At 40.3% G+C, this 19,108-nt stretch overlaps 1 protein-coding gene across 2 annotated transcripts; it reads left to right on the top strand.

Annotated features, from left to right (window-relative positions):
* The first annotated feature begins 12,714 nt into the window (after nucleotides 1-12,714).
* LOC104108945 (ribulose-phosphate 3-epimerase, chloroplastic) lies at nucleotides 12,715-19,101 on the top strand. 2 transcript variants are annotated; one of them, XR_011414983.1, is made up of 10 exons: nucleotides 12,715-13,227; nucleotides 14,584-14,698; nucleotides 14,969-15,109; nucleotides 15,202-15,315; nucleotides 16,691-16,769; nucleotides 17,535-17,644; nucleotides 17,724-17,780; nucleotides 18,183-18,252; nucleotides 18,357-18,461; nucleotides 18,881-19,101. XR_011414983.1 is itself a non-coding variant. In XM_070197581.1 (9 exons), exons 1-9 carry the CDS (start codon nucleotides 13,118-13,120, stop codon nucleotides 18,404-18,406), a joined length of 846 nt encoding a protein of 281 aa, XP_070053682.1. In that variant the 5' UTR covers nucleotides 12,715-13,117; the 3' UTR covers nucleotides 18,407-18,680. The 2 variants fall into 2 exon arrangements, 1 of the variants encoding a protein (XP_070053682.1); XM_070197581.1 differs by lacking the exon at nucleotides 18,881-19,101 and having other exon boundaries at nucleotides 18,357-18,680.
* The last annotated feature ends 7 nt before the right edge of the window (nucleotides 19,102-19,108 follow it).

Genomic DNA, 19,108 nt, shown 5'->3' with positions numbered 1-19,108 from the left:
TGAAGGGGAACTGTGAAAACACTATAAATCCTATTTTTCGGAATTTGTCGATATCCACATTGGAGAGATTTGTCTGCGTGTGTGTGTGACTGTGTCAGTGTGAGTTCAGACTACACATATAAATTACTTCTAAAAATAATGATCTAAAAACCAATCACCAGCTGTACAAAAAAGGTAAAAAAAAGTTATCTATTTACACCAAATTAATAGTGCATATGCGTTTGTAAATAGACGCATCTTACTGCAAAAAAAAAAAAAATAGATGCATCTCGCTTGATCATAGTCAATTAATACTATATATGTTTACAATTAATACTATATATGTTTACTTAATAAAATCACATAACCATAATTATAAATTGATAGTACCATTTAACGTACACATTCAATATGAAAAATATTTTATATTAAAAAAAGTTCCTAATTTAAGTTTGTCATCGTTAGGAATAAGTTTTAGATATCCAAACTTCAGTATGATTATTAATTTCTTGTATTCCAACAATCTTAAGCGAGTAAAACTAGTCCAAAACAAGAAGAAAATCATCTACGTTAAGTGGAAGAAAATCATTATTGGATATTTATCCTTCGACTTTCTATTACGGTGAGGTTTGACTTTTAAGGAGCTGGCCATATAAAATTAAACGAATACCAAATGTAAGATGCATTTGTCTAATAGTTTTGCTTTTAAATTAATATTTTATTCATCAGCTATCACCAACTCATTGGTAAGAGTCCAAGATAGTAAAATCTAAAGACAATTTTGTTATGTTAAATCTTGGAGTAATTTTCGTTTTCCTTCAGTATATTATATACGGTATACAGAGTAGTATTATAAAGTTTTGAGTTTAACTTATGTACCATGATAACTGTGTACGGTCAAAACCGATTCTCAGTCATAATGACCGGTCGAGACAATGACGTTTCAATCGAAGGGTATCCACATGACAAGCTCGGACGAATTCCGAAGTTGGGACGTTGAGCTTCGCGCTATAAACGGCAAAACTCGATATCATTATCGAGCCCGTATTCAAATCGAACTATGGGGCAACACCAATCGATACGGGCCCCAAATATCGATGCCCCAAGGCAGAACCGAGCTCGAACCAAGACTGGGGGTTCGACCTAACACCGAGCTCGAGCCAGTGCCAAGCTCGCAGACAAGAGCCGTTACAATCGCACCGAGGAAGAGAATCTTGGCGAGAATCAAGGAAGAGATAAACCATCATGAGTCCTCCACTATATGTATTATTTTATTATGTTGTTATAGATAAAGCGGTGATCCTCTACTATAAAAAGGGGGATAGACTGCAGTAGAGACAAGTTCTCCAAGATACATTAAGATTTCATTGTGCTTGTTTTTCTAACTCATTTCAGTCTTCCCACCCATCATTCCCATTTTATAGCAAAAATACCTGTATTGTCATTTTGTATCAAAGAGATTCGCATACCCTTAGAACCATATCTAAATTTAACGTTATCCGATTTTTCGGATAAATAGTTTGGCGCCCACCGTGGGGCTAAGAGTAACAGTGATTGTTTGATATAAATCTACAGTACACTCCAGCTTACAACTTCAAAATGGCTCTACCTATCGACCTAGAAGCCGGCCTTCAAGATGAAACCAACAACTTGGCGCCCGGGGCCGGAAGGCTACCTGACGACGGCAACAAGGCTTGAATCAAAGAACCCGAAATTCGAGCCGAAGTACCATTGGATATCAATTTACAAATAGCTCTAGAAGCGAATTAGCGTTCTGAACCGGAAAGAAGCGTTCAGGGCGGTGCTCGACCCATAGCCCGAGACACCTACAGCATGGGAGAAATCGGGGTCAGCTTGCGTATAATTTTTGAAATGTTACAAGCCCAACAAACAGCGATAGCTCAGTTGCAGAGCCGAACTCATATGCAAAGCGGGCCGAACTCTAATCCACTTCTTCGAGAAGTCACCCCCAGAACATAGCCCGACGTAGTGAAATCAAACGAGCAGGAATCGGGAACCGCTCCTGAAATTGCTAAATTGCTCGAGGAACTCACAAAACGAGTCGAAGACAACGACAAAAAAGTGAAAACATATAACGCTAGGGTCGATCAAATCCCGGGGGCTCCGCCAATGATAAAAGGGCTCGATTCGAAAAAATTCATACAAAAGCCTTTTCCCTCGAGCGCGGCCCCAAAACCAATCCCCAAAAAATTTTCTATGCCCGAAATTCCCAAATATAACGGTACGACCGATCCTAACGAATACGTTACCTCCTACACATATGCCATCAAAGATTTGGAGGATGATGAGATCGAATCCGTGTTGTTGAAAAAGTTTGGAGAGACCCTCGCAAAGGGAGCAATGATCTGGTATCACAACTTACCACCGAATTCCATCGATTCTTTTGCCATGTTTGCAGATTCGTTCGTAAAAGCACATGCTGGTGCCATAAAGGTTGCAACAAGGAAATCAGATCTCTTCAAAGTAAAACAAAGGGGGTAACGAAATGCTGAGGGAATTCGTATCCCGATTTCAAATGGAACGTATGAACTTGCCACCGGTCGCAGACGATTGGGTCGTACAAGCTTTCACCCAAGGACTGAACGAGCTAAGTTCGACAGCATCACGTCGGCTGAAACAAAATTTGATCGAGTACCCAGCAATAACTTGGGCAGATATACACAACCGGTACCAATCAAAAATCAGGGTCGAAGATGATCAATTGGGAGCTCCGTATGGGCCCGTACGTCAGAACCACACAACCACTAAAAATCAGAGGGAAATCAACAGAGAACAAAGGTCGAATAAAGAGACCGATACCAACCATACGGCATAGATCGGATGAACAACGGTTCAGCATATGATGTGGTTCGAAACAATCGAAGGACTGATCAGGGACAAAATTCTTGGGGACTTATGAGCAAGAACAGCTTTGATAAATATTCCGATCCTATAAATGTCCCTCGATTATAGGAGTATCACTTCAACATTGGTACATCCGTCATCGTATCGGCCATCGAACACATCAAAGACACCAGATGGCCTCGACCCATGCAGACTGATCCTGCCCAAAGGAATCCTAATCAAATGTGCGAATATCATGGCACCCATGGCCACAGAACGGAAGATTGCAGGCAACTAAGAGAGGAAGTGACCCGCTTATTTAACAAAGGACACCTTCGGGAATTTCTGAGTGATAGGGCGAAGAACCATTTTAGGAACAAGGAATTCGGCAAGCAAAACGAGCCAGAAGAACTGCAACACGTCATTCACATGATCATCGGCGGCGTCGATGCCCCTCAAGGACCGATGCTTAAAAGCACTAAAATATCGATTGTGAGGGAAAAGCGATCTCGAACTCAAGATTATACACCCATAGGGACTTTGTCCTTCAGTGATGAAGATACAAAGGGAGTGATGAAGATACAAAGGGAATCATCCAACCCCATAACGATGCACTGGTAATATCCGTACTCATGAATAAAACTAAGATTAAACGTGTGTTAATTGATCCAGGTAGCTCGGCCAATATCATCAGATCGAGGGTCGTAGAACAGCTCGGCCTGCAAGATCAGATCATACCCGTAACTCTGGTTCTAAACGGATTCAATATGGCATGTGAAACCACCAAAGGCGAGATTACCCTACCAATAAACGTGGCCGGAACCATCTAGGAAACAAAGTTTCACGTGATCGAAGGTGATATGAGATATAAAGCCCTTTTCGGAAGGCCGTGGATCCACAACATGAGAGCCGTACCCTCGACCCTACACCAGGTCCTCAAATTCCCAACATCGGGAGGTGTCAAAATAGTGTATGGAGAACAACCGGCCGCAAAGGAAATGTTCTCCTTCGAAGAAGCAATATCAATATCCTCGTCTTCGCCGATAAAAGGATCAGGTTCAGAAGGAGACACAATCGGAGAGCATAGCGCCAAATAGCAATCACAAACATCGGCTTCGACCCAGCCAGGTAAGCAGAACATTGAAGAAGATGATGACGACCGATGGATCCCTCGATCCTTCATAATCCCCGATGATTTCGATGCCACCAAATCAACAATTGAGGAACTGGAGTAAATCATACTGATCGAACACTGGCCCGAACGAAAGGTATACCTGGGAACGGGTTTGAGCCCCGAACTCAGGAAGAAACTCATTCAATTTCTTATCAATAGCATCGACTGTTTTGCCTGGTCCCTTTTAGATATAATAGGGATCCCGCCGGACATAACAGCGCACCAGCTAAGCTTGAACCCTAGGTTCAGACCGGTGAAGCAAAAAAGAAGGCCTTAGTCCGAGGAAAAGCACGCATTCATAAAGGACGAGGTAACCAAACTTCTCAAGATAGGGTCCATTCGGGAGATAAAATACCCCGAATGGTTAGCCAATGTAGTTGTAGTACCTAAAAAAGGAAACAAACTTAGAATGTGTGTGGACTATAAGGATTTGAACAAAGCATGCCCTAAAGATTCCTTTCCACTGCCCAACATCGATCACATGATCGATGCCATGGCCGGTCACGAGATCCTCACCTTTCTCGATGCCTATTCCGGGTATAATCAAATTCAGATGAACCCGGACGACCGGGAAAAGACTTCATTTGTGACCCGACATGGAACATATTGTTATAACGTAATGCCCTTCGAGCTAAAAAATGCAGGAGCTACGTATCAATGCCTAGTAAACAGAATGTTCGAAGAACAAATAGGTAAAACAATGGAAGTCTATATTGATGACATGCTAGTTAAGTCCCTGCGCGCAGAGGACCATTTGGCCCATTTGCAGGAAACGTTCGAGATTCTGCGGAAATACAACATGAAGCTCAACCCCAAAAAATGTGCTTTCGGGGTCGGTTCGGGCAAGTTCCTCGGCTTCATGGTGTCAAATCGGGGAATTGAGATCAACCCCGACAAAATCAAGGCCATCGAAGACATCACCATCGTGGACAGCATAAAAGCTATACAAAGGTTAACGGGAAGAATTGCAGCCTTAGGCCGGTTCATTTCAAGATCATCATATCGAAGTCACAAATTTTTCTCCCTACTCAAAAAGAAGAACGACTTCGCCTGGACACCGGAATGCCAACAAACGTTATAGGATTTGAAACGATATCTATCGAGCCCACCACTGCTTCATACTCCAAAAATTGACAAAAAACTATACTTGTACTTGGCGGTATCGGAAGTCGTTGTAAGCAGTGTCCTAGTTCGAGAAGATCAAGGTATGCAATTTCCCATTTATTACGTAAGTCAGACCTTAGGAGAAGCGGAAACTAGGTATCCGCACTTAGAAAAATTGGCACTTGCGTTGGTAAGCGCATCTAGAAAGTTAAGGCCGTACTTTCAATGTCACCCCATAAGCGTATTAACCACCTGCCCACTCTGTAATATTTTACATAGGCCCGAACTATCAGGCCGATTGGCCAAATGGGCCATCGAACTCAGTGGGTACGATATCGAATATCAACCCCATACGGCCATCAAGTCTCAAATTTTGGCAAACTTCGTGGCCGACTTCACGCCAACCCTCATACCCGAAGTCGAAAAGGAACTCCTTTTGAAATCGGGTATATCGTCCGGGGTATGGATCCTTTTTATGGACGGTGCTTCGAATATAAAGAGGTCCGGGCTAGGCATAGTTTTGAAACCTCCCACGGGTAACATTATTAGGAAAGCTATTAAAACTATTAGATTAACTAACAACGAGGCCGAGTATGAAGCCATGATTGCAGGTCTCGAACTAGCTAGAAACCTGGGAGCAGAAATCATTGAGGCGCATTGTGACTCTTTGTTGGTGGTGAGTCAAGTAAACAAAACCTTCGAAGTCCGAGAAGGTAGGATGCAAAGGTATTTGGACAAACTGCTTATCACTTTACACCATTTCAAACAATGGACCCTACGGCATGTTCCACGAGAACGGAATAATGAGGCTGATGCTCTTGCAAATTTAGGATCGTCGGTCGAGGTAGATGATTTGAGCTCGGGGACTGTCGTTCAACTTTCAAGATCGGTAATAGAAGATGGGCATGCAGAAATAAATTCTACTAGCTTAACCTGGGATTGGGGAAACAAGTATATTGAATACTTAAGAAACGGAAAGCTCCCTTCAGACCCTAAAGATTCCAGGGCCCTACGGACTAAAGATGCTCGATTCACGTTGGCTGCGGACGGAACACTATATCGAAAAACATTCGATGAACCGATGGCAGTATGCATGGATCCGGGAGATACCAATTACATCCTCCGGGAAGTACACGAGGGTACTTGTGGCAATCACTCTGGTGCCGACACATTAGTTCGAAAAGTGATCACAGCGGGGTATTATTGGATCGATATGGGCAAGGATGCGAAAGAATTTGTTCGTAAATGTGACAAATGTCAAAGGTTTGCGCCAATGATCCATCAACACGGAGAGCAACTTCACTCGGTCCTATCCCCATGGCCATTCATGAAATGGGGAATGGACATCGTCAGCCCTCTGCCATCGACCCCAGGTAAAGCCAAATTTATTTTATTTATGACTGACTATTTTTCTAAATGGGTTGAAGCGCAACCGTTCGAGAAAATAAGAGAGAAAGAAGTTATAGACTTTATTTGGGATCATATCATATGCCAATTCGGGGTACCCCACCGAAATAGTGTGCGACAATGGGAAGCAATTTGTTGGCAGCAAAATCATAAAATTCTTCGAAGATCACAAAATAAGGAGGATATTATCAACACCATACCACCCTAGTGGGAACGGTCAGGACGAATCAACGAACAAGACTATTCTTCAAAACATGAAGAAGAGATTGAACGACGCAAAGGGAAAATGGAAAGAAATCCTGCCCGAAGTCCTTTGGGCATACCGAACAACGTCAAAATCCAGTACGGGGGTGACTCCATTCTCCTTAGTATATGGTTCCGAAGCATTAATACCAGTCGAAGTCGGTGAACCTAGTCATAGATTTCGATTCATGACGGAAGAATAAAAAAACGAGGCTATGAACACCAGCCTTGAATTATCGGACGAAGGACGAGAAACTGCCCTCATCCGATTGGCCGCCCAAAAGCAACGAATCGAAAGGTATTATAATCGAAGAACTAAACTTTGCCATTTCTAGCCCGGGGACTTAGTATTAAGAAAAGTCACCATCAATACTCGGAATCCAAACGAAGGAAAATTAGGACCAAATTGGGAAGGACCATACCAGGTGCTCGAGAATGTTGGAAAAGGATCATACAGGCTCGGCATCATAAACGGCAAACAATTATCAAGCAGTTGGAATGTATCGCATCTAAAACGGTACTACTGCAAAGGTACGACCTTTCCATATTCATCTAACTGACCCATGCAGAAGTCCGAACAAGAGCTGAAGAAGATCTTTCGCTTAAAAGCACGCGTTGCACTCTTTTTCCCTTAGACTGGTTTTCTCCCAAATGAGTTTTTCGGCAAAGTTTTTAATGAGGCAACCATCGATCGTGCTGCACTTTTGACAATATCCGAGGCCTCTTTCCAACCGACCTCGAATACCGGGGGGGGCATCAGGGCCCTCAAATACATCGAGTTCAGATGCAAGAAAGTCATCTCACAACAATAGGGTTCCAAAAGGAAAAATTATAAGAGCCAAATGGTCAAAATGAACCATGCTCATATAGATTGGCCCAAACATAAACACATGTGCAATGACTTGAGATTTATTGTGCAACCAGAATTAAGCCTACGGGCTACTTTCATTTCGAGTTCGAAATAATCACTCGAATATTAAGCCTACGGGATACTTATATTACTTTGAGTTTGAATCATTCACTCGACTAAGCCTACGGGCTATCTTTATTTCGAGTTCGAGCAAACACTCACTCGACCATTGCGCCTACGGGCCACATTATCTCGAGTTCAAAACATTCACTCGACCATTACGCCTACGGGCTACTTACATTACTTCGAATTCAAATCAGTCACTTGACTATTAAGACTACGGTCTACTGTTATTTCGAGTTCGAGCAAACACTCACTCGACCATTACGCCTACGGGCTACTTACATTACTTCGAGTTCGAATCATTCACTCGACTATTAAGCCTACAGGATACTGTTATTTCGAGTTCGAGCAAACACTCACTCGACCATTGCGCCTACGGGCCACATTACTTCGAGTTCGAATCATTCACTTGACTAAGCCTATGGGCTATCTTTATTTCGAGTTCGAGCAAACACTCACTCGACCATTATGCCTACGGGCCAACTATCTCGAGTTCGAAACATTCACTCAACTATTAAGCCTACGGGCTACTGTTATTCCGAGTTCGAACAAGCACCCACCCGACCATTACGCCTACAGGCTACAATATTTCAAGTTCAAAACATTCACTCAACGGCTAATAAGCTACTCTTACTCTGAGTTTACATTAACTCAACCAGTATATTACACCTACGGATTATGTTCCTTCAAAGTTTGAATCATCGACTCAACAAGAAAACCCAGGGGCTACAAATCTGATCGATCAGAGAGATTACAAGGTCAACATTTGATCAAAAATCTTCACAAAACAAAAACAAGTCGACCTCGTTATACATATATATACAAAAATTACCTACGTGATTAAATTGCAAACATGAAGAATTAGAAATTAAGCTTCCTGGTCGAGCTCTTCCCCATCCTCAGATCCCCTTTTGCTACCATCATCATCATCATCATCAGAGGCTAAGGCTTCGGCTTCCGCTTCGAGCTCTTTTGCCTTTTTTACATCTTCGGTAAGGTCGAAACCTCGAGCGTGTATCTCCTCGAGGGTCTCCCTCCGAGACCTACACTTGGCAAGTTCGGCAACCCAATGATCTCGAGTATCGGCGGTCTTCGCCACTTCCCGGGCCTCCATCTAAGCAGCCTCAGCATCAGCCCGATATACAGCAATGGACTTATCCTCCAAGACTTTCGACGACTCAACCTCCGCCTTAGCCTCAGCAAGTCGTGTTTCAAGCTCCTTGATTTTCTTATCTTGAACCGGCCCCTTTTTCTTGGCACTTCAAAGTTGAACGTCGGCCGATAATAATTTTGTTAAAATGGTTTCTTTTTCCGCTGCCAGGCGGTCGAGGGTCTCCTTCCACCGATTGCATTCAGCTCGAATTTGATCGACTTCTTCTCGAAGTAACCCGATCTTTTTGATCTTTTGTTGCAACTGAGACAACGAAGGGTTAAATTCCACGGTTGAGTCAGACCCATACTTTAACAGAACGAGTCTCACCTGCTTATCGAGCTCGACCCCTTCTTCACGGATCTTAGCCAAATCCGCTTGGAGGTCCTTCATAGCCTCGTCCTTTTGGCTGCAAAGAAGTCGCAGGGCATCTCTCTCACCTGAGACTTTCTAGAGCTCGGCCTCACACTGGCTAAGATCGACTCGAAACCTACTAATGGCCTGCACAGTAAGAAACACGAGTCAAGTATGGAAAAGAACAAAGAAACCGAGTATGGAAGAATCATTACCCGAGTAATGAAATGCTGAGCCTCCTCTAATAAAAGAGAAGTGCCACAATATCGGAACCATCGTCGACTCCAGTAAAACAATCCCTAAAAGGATCCCCTACACCAGAGCCTTCGCCGATATCGGGAGCCTTCAACTCTCGAGCTTCCTTCAACACCTCCTCAGAAAAAGATGGAAGAGAAGGCGAATGACCCATTGTCATAACCCCGAGAAAATCACTCGGAGTACTCCGGTCGAGACTCAGGTCTTCGAAAACAACCCCGACAGTTACAACCTCCATCAGCTCGGGAGCTCTCGCAACCTCGATGACCTCCGTAGATCAGACTACCAAAGCCGAGGAGCTATTTTCTTCTTCTTCTTCTTCTTCTTCTCTCAGTCGATGGACCGTGTCAATCGAAATGGCAATTACTTTTCTCCTCACCCTTCGAGTTTAAGGCTTGGGGTCCTTTGACCGAGAGGAAACTCTTCGCTTCTTATCTTCCCCATGTTTAGGGACTTGGGACTTGTTTCCTTCTTCACCGCTCGAAGGCCTCAAAGCGGCATCCCTGGTTACGCCTGCACAAAAGGAAATCGGTAACGAATATAACACAAAGAATACTTCGAAGGAAATAAAAAGCAAACCTCACCATGGTTCTTGGCCTCCCATCTGCCTTTTGCCAAATCGCGCCAAGTGCGCTCGGCGTAAGAGGAGGTTGAGGCTAACTTCCGAACCCAATCCTCGAGGTCAGGCACCGCTTGTGGCATCCAAGGGGCAGCTGAACATCAGGGAAGGACATAAAAAAAAATCGGAAAAGGACATGAAAAGTGAACAAAAATCACTTACGGTCAAAATTCCATTCTTCAGGAAACGACATCTTCTCCTCCGGAATGAGATCACGGGTCCTCACTCGAATATAACGACCCATCCAACCTCGATCCTTGTCTTCATCGATGCTCGACATCAAATCCTTCGATGCCCGACCATGGAGTCTGATTAGTCCTCGAAAGATCTGAGGCCGATACAGTCGTATGAGGTGGTTCAGAGAAAAATTCAACCCCCCGGCTTTGATAGAGAAGAAACGCAACAAGATCACCATACGCCATAGATATGGATGAATTTGGCCAAGGGTGACTTGATACCTTTTGCAGAAATCAATAATCACCGGGTCGACGGGTCCCAGTATGAAGGGATAAGTATAAACAGTTAAAAAACCCTCCACGTAAGTGGTAACACTCTCATCGGAAGATGGAATTTGCAATACGACCTCGGAACCCCAATTGCAGTCTTTTCGGACGGCCTCGAGGTGATCCTCCGTTATGGAGCACGTATACATCGATACGTGTTCACATCGACCCGGAACGGAGGAAGGATTCTCCACCTTAAAATTGGTCTTCAAAGTGCACGGGCCAGGAATATAGTCATGAACTGACGGCTCCACCGACGCCTTATCATCAGACGGCCGTGAGGAATAAGCTTTCTCCTTATGAGGTATGATTTTGAAAGTTTTCGCCATTGATATGAAAGGAAAGAGTGCAAAGGAAGGTAAAGAAATAGACAGCACCAAAATTCTGGTATGGGCGGCCCCGTAGCAGCGAAATAGAGAGGATAGATAAGAAAATTTGAAAGAAGAGAAGGCGCAAAAGTGGTAAAGGTTGTATGGAAAGACTATTTATAGACTAAGGCATGACGGTTCGGTATCAGCGGTGGCCGACCACCGTCTGACACACATTAAATTCTTCGGTAAAACCGAGTCGATGGGACATCTATCACATACGTCAATATCGGATTCGATAGAAACGTCAGCATAAATTTGATCGAGCCGCAGGGAAATCATACCGTTCCTCGCCACATCCTTTCCAAGAAATGAGGGGACTATCTGTGTAAGGTCAAAACCGATTCTCAGTCATAATGACCGGTCGAGACAATGACGTTTCAATCGAAGGGTATCCACATGACAAGCTCGGATGAATTCCGAAGTAGGGACGTCGAGCTTCACTCTATAAACGGCAAAACTCGATATCATTATCGAGCCCGTATTCGAATCGAACTACGGGGCAACACCGATCGATACGGGCCCCAAATATCGATGCCCCAAGGCAGAACTGAGCTTGAACCAAGACTGGGGGTTCGACCTAACACTGAGCTCGAGCCAGTGCCAAGCTCGCAGATAAGAGCCGTTACAACCGCACCGAGGGAGAGAATCTTGGCGAGAATCAAGGAAGAGACAAATCATCATGAGTCCTCCACTATATGTATTATTTTATTATGTTGTTATAGATAAAGCAGTGATCCTCTACTATAAAAAGGGGGATAGACTGCAATAGAGGCAAGTTCTCCAAGATACATTAAGATTTCATTGTGCTTGTTTTTCTAACTCATTTCAGTCTTCCCGCCCATCATTCCCATTTTATAGTAAAAATACCTGTATTGTCATTTTGTATCAAAGAGATTCGCATACCCTTAGAACCATATCTAAATTTAACGTTATCTGATTTTTCGGGTAAACAATAACATAAAAAAGATTGTACTATCGGATCATTTAAATAAAATTCAATATATCTATATATAATAAGTAATACTATTAGTTACCCAAAAAATAAGGAGTCAATTGATTTTGTGCCTCTTTACAAACTTGTTTTTAGTTTTATGACCCTATCTCTTTTTTTTTTCACATGAGAGATTTACTTTTACACGTAAGAGATCTGTCTTTTACACATAAGAGATTTAATAAGGTCATTTTCTTAATTTTAAAATTGTAAAGGGGCATGATACACAAATAGCACAAAAATAAGACAGAAACTTATAAGCACACAATTTCAGAAAAAAAGAACTTTTAAAATTTGTATAGCTGTAAATTGATCTCATTAGTAAATATAAATAATTATAAATTATAAATTATTTTAAATATACTCCTTCCGTCTCAAATTATATGTCATATTTCTCTTTTACACGGCGCTTAAGAAACATTAATTAGAAAATATTTTTGACTATTTTACCTTTATTTATGTTTTAAGATATAATATCTGTTCATTGAATATTATTTTATTTATGTGTTATCTCCATCTTCAAGAACCATTACTACTAAGGATAAAATGAAAAAAAATAATTAATTTTATTATAAACTTTTAAAATGACAAATAATTTGATATAACTATTTTTAGAAATCACGATAAATAATTTGAGACAGAGGGTAATTCTTATTAGGTAGATCACATAAATTACCATGGAGAGAGTAATTATTAATTATAATTATAAAGTTGTAGCGTCATTCCGATGCAAAGATTAGTAAACAAAAGTGGCTTTTGGCTTTGGCATTTAGCCTTTAGGTTGGGTTGGGGGTTTTCTTCTCTAGTTCTCTTTCTGCGCTTGTGCCCATCATGCGATAAATGAAGGAGGGGCAGTCCCAATAGTCCCTACAAATTGAGTCAGCAACAGAGAAGAGCCAACCATTGAAGATAAGCGAAGCCGCTATGCGAAAACCAAATCAGACACGTGTCAATCTGATATTTCATTCTTGATTTTTCCTCAAAAATAACAGTCTTTTGGTTCTTCTTGTCTTGAAAGTCTCAAAAGTTAGAGGGTAGTTGAAATTTTGAGCTCCTGTGCTTTCAAATTGACAAAGCACCAACTTTTTCTCCTCCTTAATTCCCCAAACAAGAGAAAGTTTGCTGCAAGAGAAAAAAAAGAAAAATTTCAATGGCAACAACAGCTTCTTGTGTAGGTTCATCAACTCTGTTACAATCCCAAATTAATGGATTTGGCGGGAGTCTTAAGCTTCAAAAGCCCAATTCACTCACTTTCACCAGGTTTTTATTAAAAAATTTAAGTCTTTATATTCCTTATTACCCCAATTCGTTTGATCGTTTGCTTGTAATCTTTTTACTTAAAAAGTTAATGTTGGAAAGAAAACTTGACTACTAGTTTGCTGTGGGAAGTCTTGAATCAGTCAATTCCACATAAAAATCTCACCTTGATGTTTTGGGTGTTCCTTTTGGTGCTGTTTTGATGTTCTCATCCTTACTGATAAAGAAGACCTAATTTGACTTGGCAATTATTAGAGTAAAATGTTTTGAGAAGATTATCATATTGAGTTTGTTTTTTTTTTTAGAAGGAAAAAAACGTTTAAGATCATGGTATGAAAGAAATAATAAGTTAGTACGATATCCAGTTAAGTTTGAAATAGTATTAGGCAGTACTAACTTATGACTATTTGAAGTGTTAGAGGGAAATGGTTAAATTTTTGCGGATGGTCTGAACAGGGAAAGAAGGTAGCATATAAGGAACTGAATGTGTTTATCAGAGATATAGGGCCACCAGAGGTATCATGATGCTGCATATTGAGTGGATTACCCTTGAAATTTTATTGGTCAGAAAAATATAGGAAATGGTTGATGAAAGTTGGTAAAGCTCTGAGTTCCTTTCAAGGCTAAAGGAGAAGACTTTTTTGCACTGGGGTTTTAGATATGTAATGTAGAGAACGATAAAGATATACCAGGAATTTTTGCTCTCTTAAGTTTGTGAATATGCCTTGCTGAGCTTAAACTAGTAAGGTTCTAGTAAAGCCTGAAGGAAGTGTTTCAATATCATATCCTATTGTACATGGTAAGAAAATGGTCTTGAAGAGTCAACATTATAAGTTGGATAATATGCAATTCATGTTCTCTTTAGCATTGCCTGTGGCGACAATTTAGTATCTAACAGCATCAAGAAACCACCTTCTTCAATTGGCTATTGACTGATAATGTAAAGTCATTTGGAAATGCGTCTTGGCAGTGCCAAGGTCTTTTGACATTCTGATTAATTCTTGTTGAAGTCACTGTGACTTCTAGGTTTTTCAACAAGCGCCAATCTTAACGTGAATTTGATTCCAGTTGCTATTAGCTCTTTATCTCTCCGATGAGATTATGCTCAGTTGGTGATGCAAATTTACTTAGGTAGTTGTAAAAATGAGCCAATTGTCTGCAATATCAGCTGAGTTTATGCATCTTTTTTTCTTTTTGGAGACGAGCCGTTTGTTTTCATTTCCTGCTAACAACTGGATGTTCCTTTCTTAATAGGAAGTTTATCCAGTAGTTGCTTCTCTTTCTGCAACTATGCCCCTTACAATAGCATCATAAATCTGCCCAAGTATTATTGCTCCTAATATTTGCTTATAAATGCAGGAGGAGAGTTCAAACTGTGGTGAAGGCTTCTTCTCGGGTGGATAAGTTTTCGAAAAGCGATATTATTGTTTCTCCATCCATCCTTTCTGCTAACTTTTCTAAATTAGGAGAGCAGGTTTGTTGTCACATGGATCCCTTGCTTTACCATTTTTATATATAGATCTTATAAAGGTGTACTTCTATTTGGAAACCAGATATGAGAAAATTTGCTATTACATTTACGAGTTTGATATATTGAGTAAACACATTTTGCCTTCCTTCTTTTAGGTCAAGTTCTTTTATGAATTTCTTCTTTTTGTTTCTGATTTCTCATAAACATGCCAGTTAAGCTGATTAATCAATCATAGCAGTAAGTGCTTTACTCTTGTACCTTTCATGCATTTAGGTGAAAGCAGTTGAGCAGGCAGGCTGCGACTGGATTCATGTAGATGTGATGGATGGCCGATTTGTTCCAAATATAACTATTGGACCTCTTGTAGTTGATTCCTTGCGCCCTATCACTGATCTTCCATTGGATGTGCATCTGGTATTTCCCATTGTTCATGTGGTAAAACTAATTTCAGGTCTATAGGCATGAGAATGCTTTTGCTAATGTTCAATTTCAACGGACCATTGCAGATGATCGTCGAACCTGACCAGAGAGTACCTGATTTCATAAAAGCAGGTGCTGATATCGTCAGTGTTCACTGTGAGCAATCTTCTACCATCCACTTGCATCGTACAATAAATCAGGTAAGAATATCTCTTTCTCGCTTTCTTTCTTTTGTTTGATATATACAAGGAGTCTTAAAAAATCTTAGCAACAATGTTTTCAAAAGTGTTGGTGTACTACAACCTGAGGAATTCCTCTTCATCCCTACTTTTTTGGATTACATGATAGGTTAGCCCATGCAAAATATATTTTTGGATCAAATACAAACAGTAAAGGGCTTTTTGCTGTTCTCATATACAAATGTTATGAAGGTATAAGTGCAGTATGAAATTCAGATTCAGCTATCTTAATGGTATTGATGCATGGCTTTTCTTTGGCTGCTGCAGCTAGTTGTGTGAGCCTCAAGATAACGGCTAAAAGTGATCTCTCAAACAAAGAATTGCATTGTTGTTTCTATGAAATTTTCTGCATTTTTCTGTAGGAGCAAGCTACAAATTTGCTAAAAGCTTTCTTTTGGTGGGATTAGGCCTACCAACTGCCTTACCCTTGGTAAAAGTTTTGTACGTGGGACTTGTTCGGTGTCGTTGTCAATCTTCTGAAATTTTGGCATCACTTATCTAAAAAGATTTACTCTTGGTTCTGTTATCCTTCAGACCCATGAATGCTCAGAGGCATGCTTGTTTTTGTCAAATACGAGTTTCCTTTTTGTCAATAGTGACTATCTCATCATAGGAATTAGATTGCAAACCTCTTCTCTTAAGTTAAGATTGTTAGGAATGTGATACATAAGTGCAGATGTAACAGAATTACCACCAGTCTAAAGTTTTCACTTAGTATAAATTTTCGATTGTGAGATCAATCCATGATTCTTGGTGTCTTTTATCAGAAGTTTAAATACTGGTGTTTTTCATTTACCTTTATTGCATGCTTTTCTTTTAGGATATAAGTTAAAAATAACTTGCTGGAGTAAGTGACTAATTATTCGTGATGAAATTTATTACTTTTCTTGTAGATAATGCCTCTCTTGAACACTTTTTTTCATGACGCAATGCATCCAAACTCACATCATAGGGATTAGAAAAGAAAATGTAGAGTGCTAGTTTTTCTTATATCGAATACTTATTTATTGAGAGTTTCTTTTTTTTTTTTTACTTTTTCTGATTACCTTCTACATTAGATCTACTTTTTCTATTTAAAATGAACTATTCCTTCTAGAAAAAATGTATAGGATTATGGTTGGGTGTTCCATGATATTGAAAATGGCGTGCTGTAATTTGTAATTGTGGAAGCCTATATGATACAGAAATTCAGCTGGTGACATTTCAGAATACTATGATTTTGTTACCCAAAGAAAGTTCTAACTTCATGGTTAGCTTCTTATGTTTTTCCTGTCTTATCCATTATTCACATTATTTAAGTTTTTCTTGACCACCTTCGTAATTATTTCTGGTTCAGATTAAAAGTTTGGGAGCTAAAGCTGGGGTTGTCCTCAATCCTGGAACCCCTTTAACCGCAATTGAATATGTTCTTGATGGTAAGATGTTGCTTCTTAAAGACAATTTTTCGGAGATGATTACTCTAAGTATATTTCCTATTATTCTTCTGCTTCAACTTTCTTCTTTAATACTGGTTATGTGAGAGTCAATAGTGAAATTGGGAATTGTTGGCTTTGTATAGGTAATATAGATTGGGTATCTTTCAAAGTTGGCTTTGTATGGTAGAAAAGCATGTAAAAGCACCTTAGATCCTGCTAGTTAAATCATTAGGCTTACCTATGCTGAATATACTGTACAATGTTGCAACGTTTTAAGATTGGTGAACGAAGCGAAAACTTGGAAAGTGTGCCCTTGAACTACTTGTATATTAATCTGCATGCAACAGGGAAACCTGAGCTTAGAGATGCTGATTCGAAAAGCAAGGTGTTAGAGTCCCACATTAGTTGAGAGTATGTGTTGCAGTCCCTTTATTTGGTCTTTCGAAATCCTCCCTCATGAGCTAGCTTTTGGTATTAAGTTAGGCTCAAGGTTTATTATTCTTAATATGCTATTAGAGCTAGAGCCGATCTTTATTCTTGGTTTGCCTAATGTTGGGCTCCAATTTTATGTTGTCAATGCTCCAGATGTCAGTTCTGGCTCCTGGCCTTTTGGGCGGGGTGGGGGTGGGGGTGGGGGGTGTTGTACCAATGATCTTCCAGTCTATAACCTGTATGCTGCCTCTAGAAGGCTAGGTCAGGTAAGGCATTAAACATTGGATCCAAAGTGATAAATTGCTTATGTCTTTATTTTTGTTTGTGCAACAGCTGTTGATCTGGTGCTGATAATGTCTGTAAACCCTGGATTTGGGGGACAGAGCTTCATTGAAAGTCAGGTCAAGAAAATCTCAGACTTGAGAAGAATCTGCGCAGAGAGGGTAATTCTTTTACCCTTTTTTCAGTCTCTGTAAAGTGCAAACTACGCAATGCAATGACATGCCTATTTTAACTTTGCAGGGACTAAACCCTTGGATTGAAGTTGACGGTGGTGTTGGTCCCAAAAATGCTTACAAGGTGATTGATGCTCTCCCATGATTATAACTCCTCTCCCAACTAGCTTGTCACTTGACCCTCATTAAATCTGAAAATATTTATTTTTCATCTTATATATTGGAATAAGTCATAGGATGTGAAGACAGGATAAATCTTACCTGCGGCATTTCAAGTGGCGTGCAAATGCTACTACTTGATTTGTACCTTGTGAATTCGAATCTTTTCTAAATTGTTCTGATATTCTATCAGTTTCATGGAGCACAGCCTTATCTTTCTCCATATCTTGCCATTTATTTTGGCAAACGTGTTTTATATTGTAACGAAGAGTAACCTACTTCTCAAATTATAGAGAATTGTATGTGATGATTACAAAGAGAACATTGTGCATCAAAGCAACCAACCATTAACCATGGTTCCTTGCAGGTCATTGAAGCTGGAGCCAATGCTTTGGTAGCTGGTTCTGCCGTCTTTGGAGCTCCTGATTATGCTGAAGGCAAGGATACAAAGACTCTTTATTTTGCTTTACTGAGAGACCCATAACTTGATGTTCATTAGTTAATAAACTTGGAACTTACAAATTGTGTAAACATGTTGCAGCTATTAAAGGAATCAAGACAAGCAAAAGGCCTGAAGCAGTTGCTGTATGAAGTTCCTGCCTACTTGGTTCAAGTCGTCATAACTGTTAATATGGAGTTGTTCTGTGTATGTTCATCGTCAATTTCTGATTTTTCTTCTTTATGTTTTTCAGCCAAATTTCATTAAGATTATTATTTTTCTTTACATTATCATATCTTTATTAACATTTGTGAACATTAGAGGGAGCAATCTTTAAGGTTGACCTTGATATATTTGTATTCATTGCACATACGGAAGTTCGTGCTATATGTATTTACAGTGGGAGAGAAATACCCGTTATCCATATCATGGTTTACAAGACGATGACTAGATTCAATTTTTTAATCAATAGACCTTTCTTTTACTATGTTTTGTGAGGCTGAGACAAGATTGGTAGGATGGAAGTATAGATCTACTAGGTCTTTATAAGTGGATTGCACTTTCATCGTTTAGTTCCTTACATTTCTGTGGAGTCCTCACAAAAGCTTTATTTGCATTTGACGCAGATGACGGCGCGAATCCCAGCAGCAAAGCAAGAATAGTTGCGAGGCTGCAGCATGGTTCACTCTATATTCAGACATAATAGGGAAAATAAAATAGCCCATCTCAGAGGTTTCGTGTAATACAGTATATTGTGCAACTTATCTTGCATGGGAACAAGATAATTCTACACTGAATATCCAATTTTCAATTATTTCCAAATCATTGGATATTTTGTTGATGTTTATGAGTTA

This window comes from Nicotiana tomentosiformis, chromosome 3 (genome assembly GCF_000390325.3).
Source record: "Nicotiana tomentosiformis chromosome 3, ASM39032v3, whole genome shotgun sequence".
Lineage (NCBI taxonomy): Eukaryota > Viridiplantae > Streptophyta > Magnoliopsida > Solanales > Solanaceae > Nicotiana > Nicotiana tomentosiformis.
This window is presented reverse-complemented; position numbering and strand designations above follow the sequence as displayed.

Bases quoted from the DNA above. Each gene is read 5' to 3' on its own strand.
- LOC104108945 (XM_070197581.1), top strand. From the start codon at position 13,118: ATGGCAACAACAGCTTCTTGTGTAGGTTCATCAACTCTGTTACAATCC. The intron at 15,110-15,201 runs GTATTTCCCATT...GGACCATTGCAG, and splicing joins TTCCATTGGATGTGCATCTG to ATGATCGTCGAACCTGACCA. The intron at 17,645-17,723 runs GTAATTCTTTTA...TTAACTTTGCAG, and splicing joins GAAGAATCTGCGCAGAGAGG to GGACTAAACCCTTGGATTGA.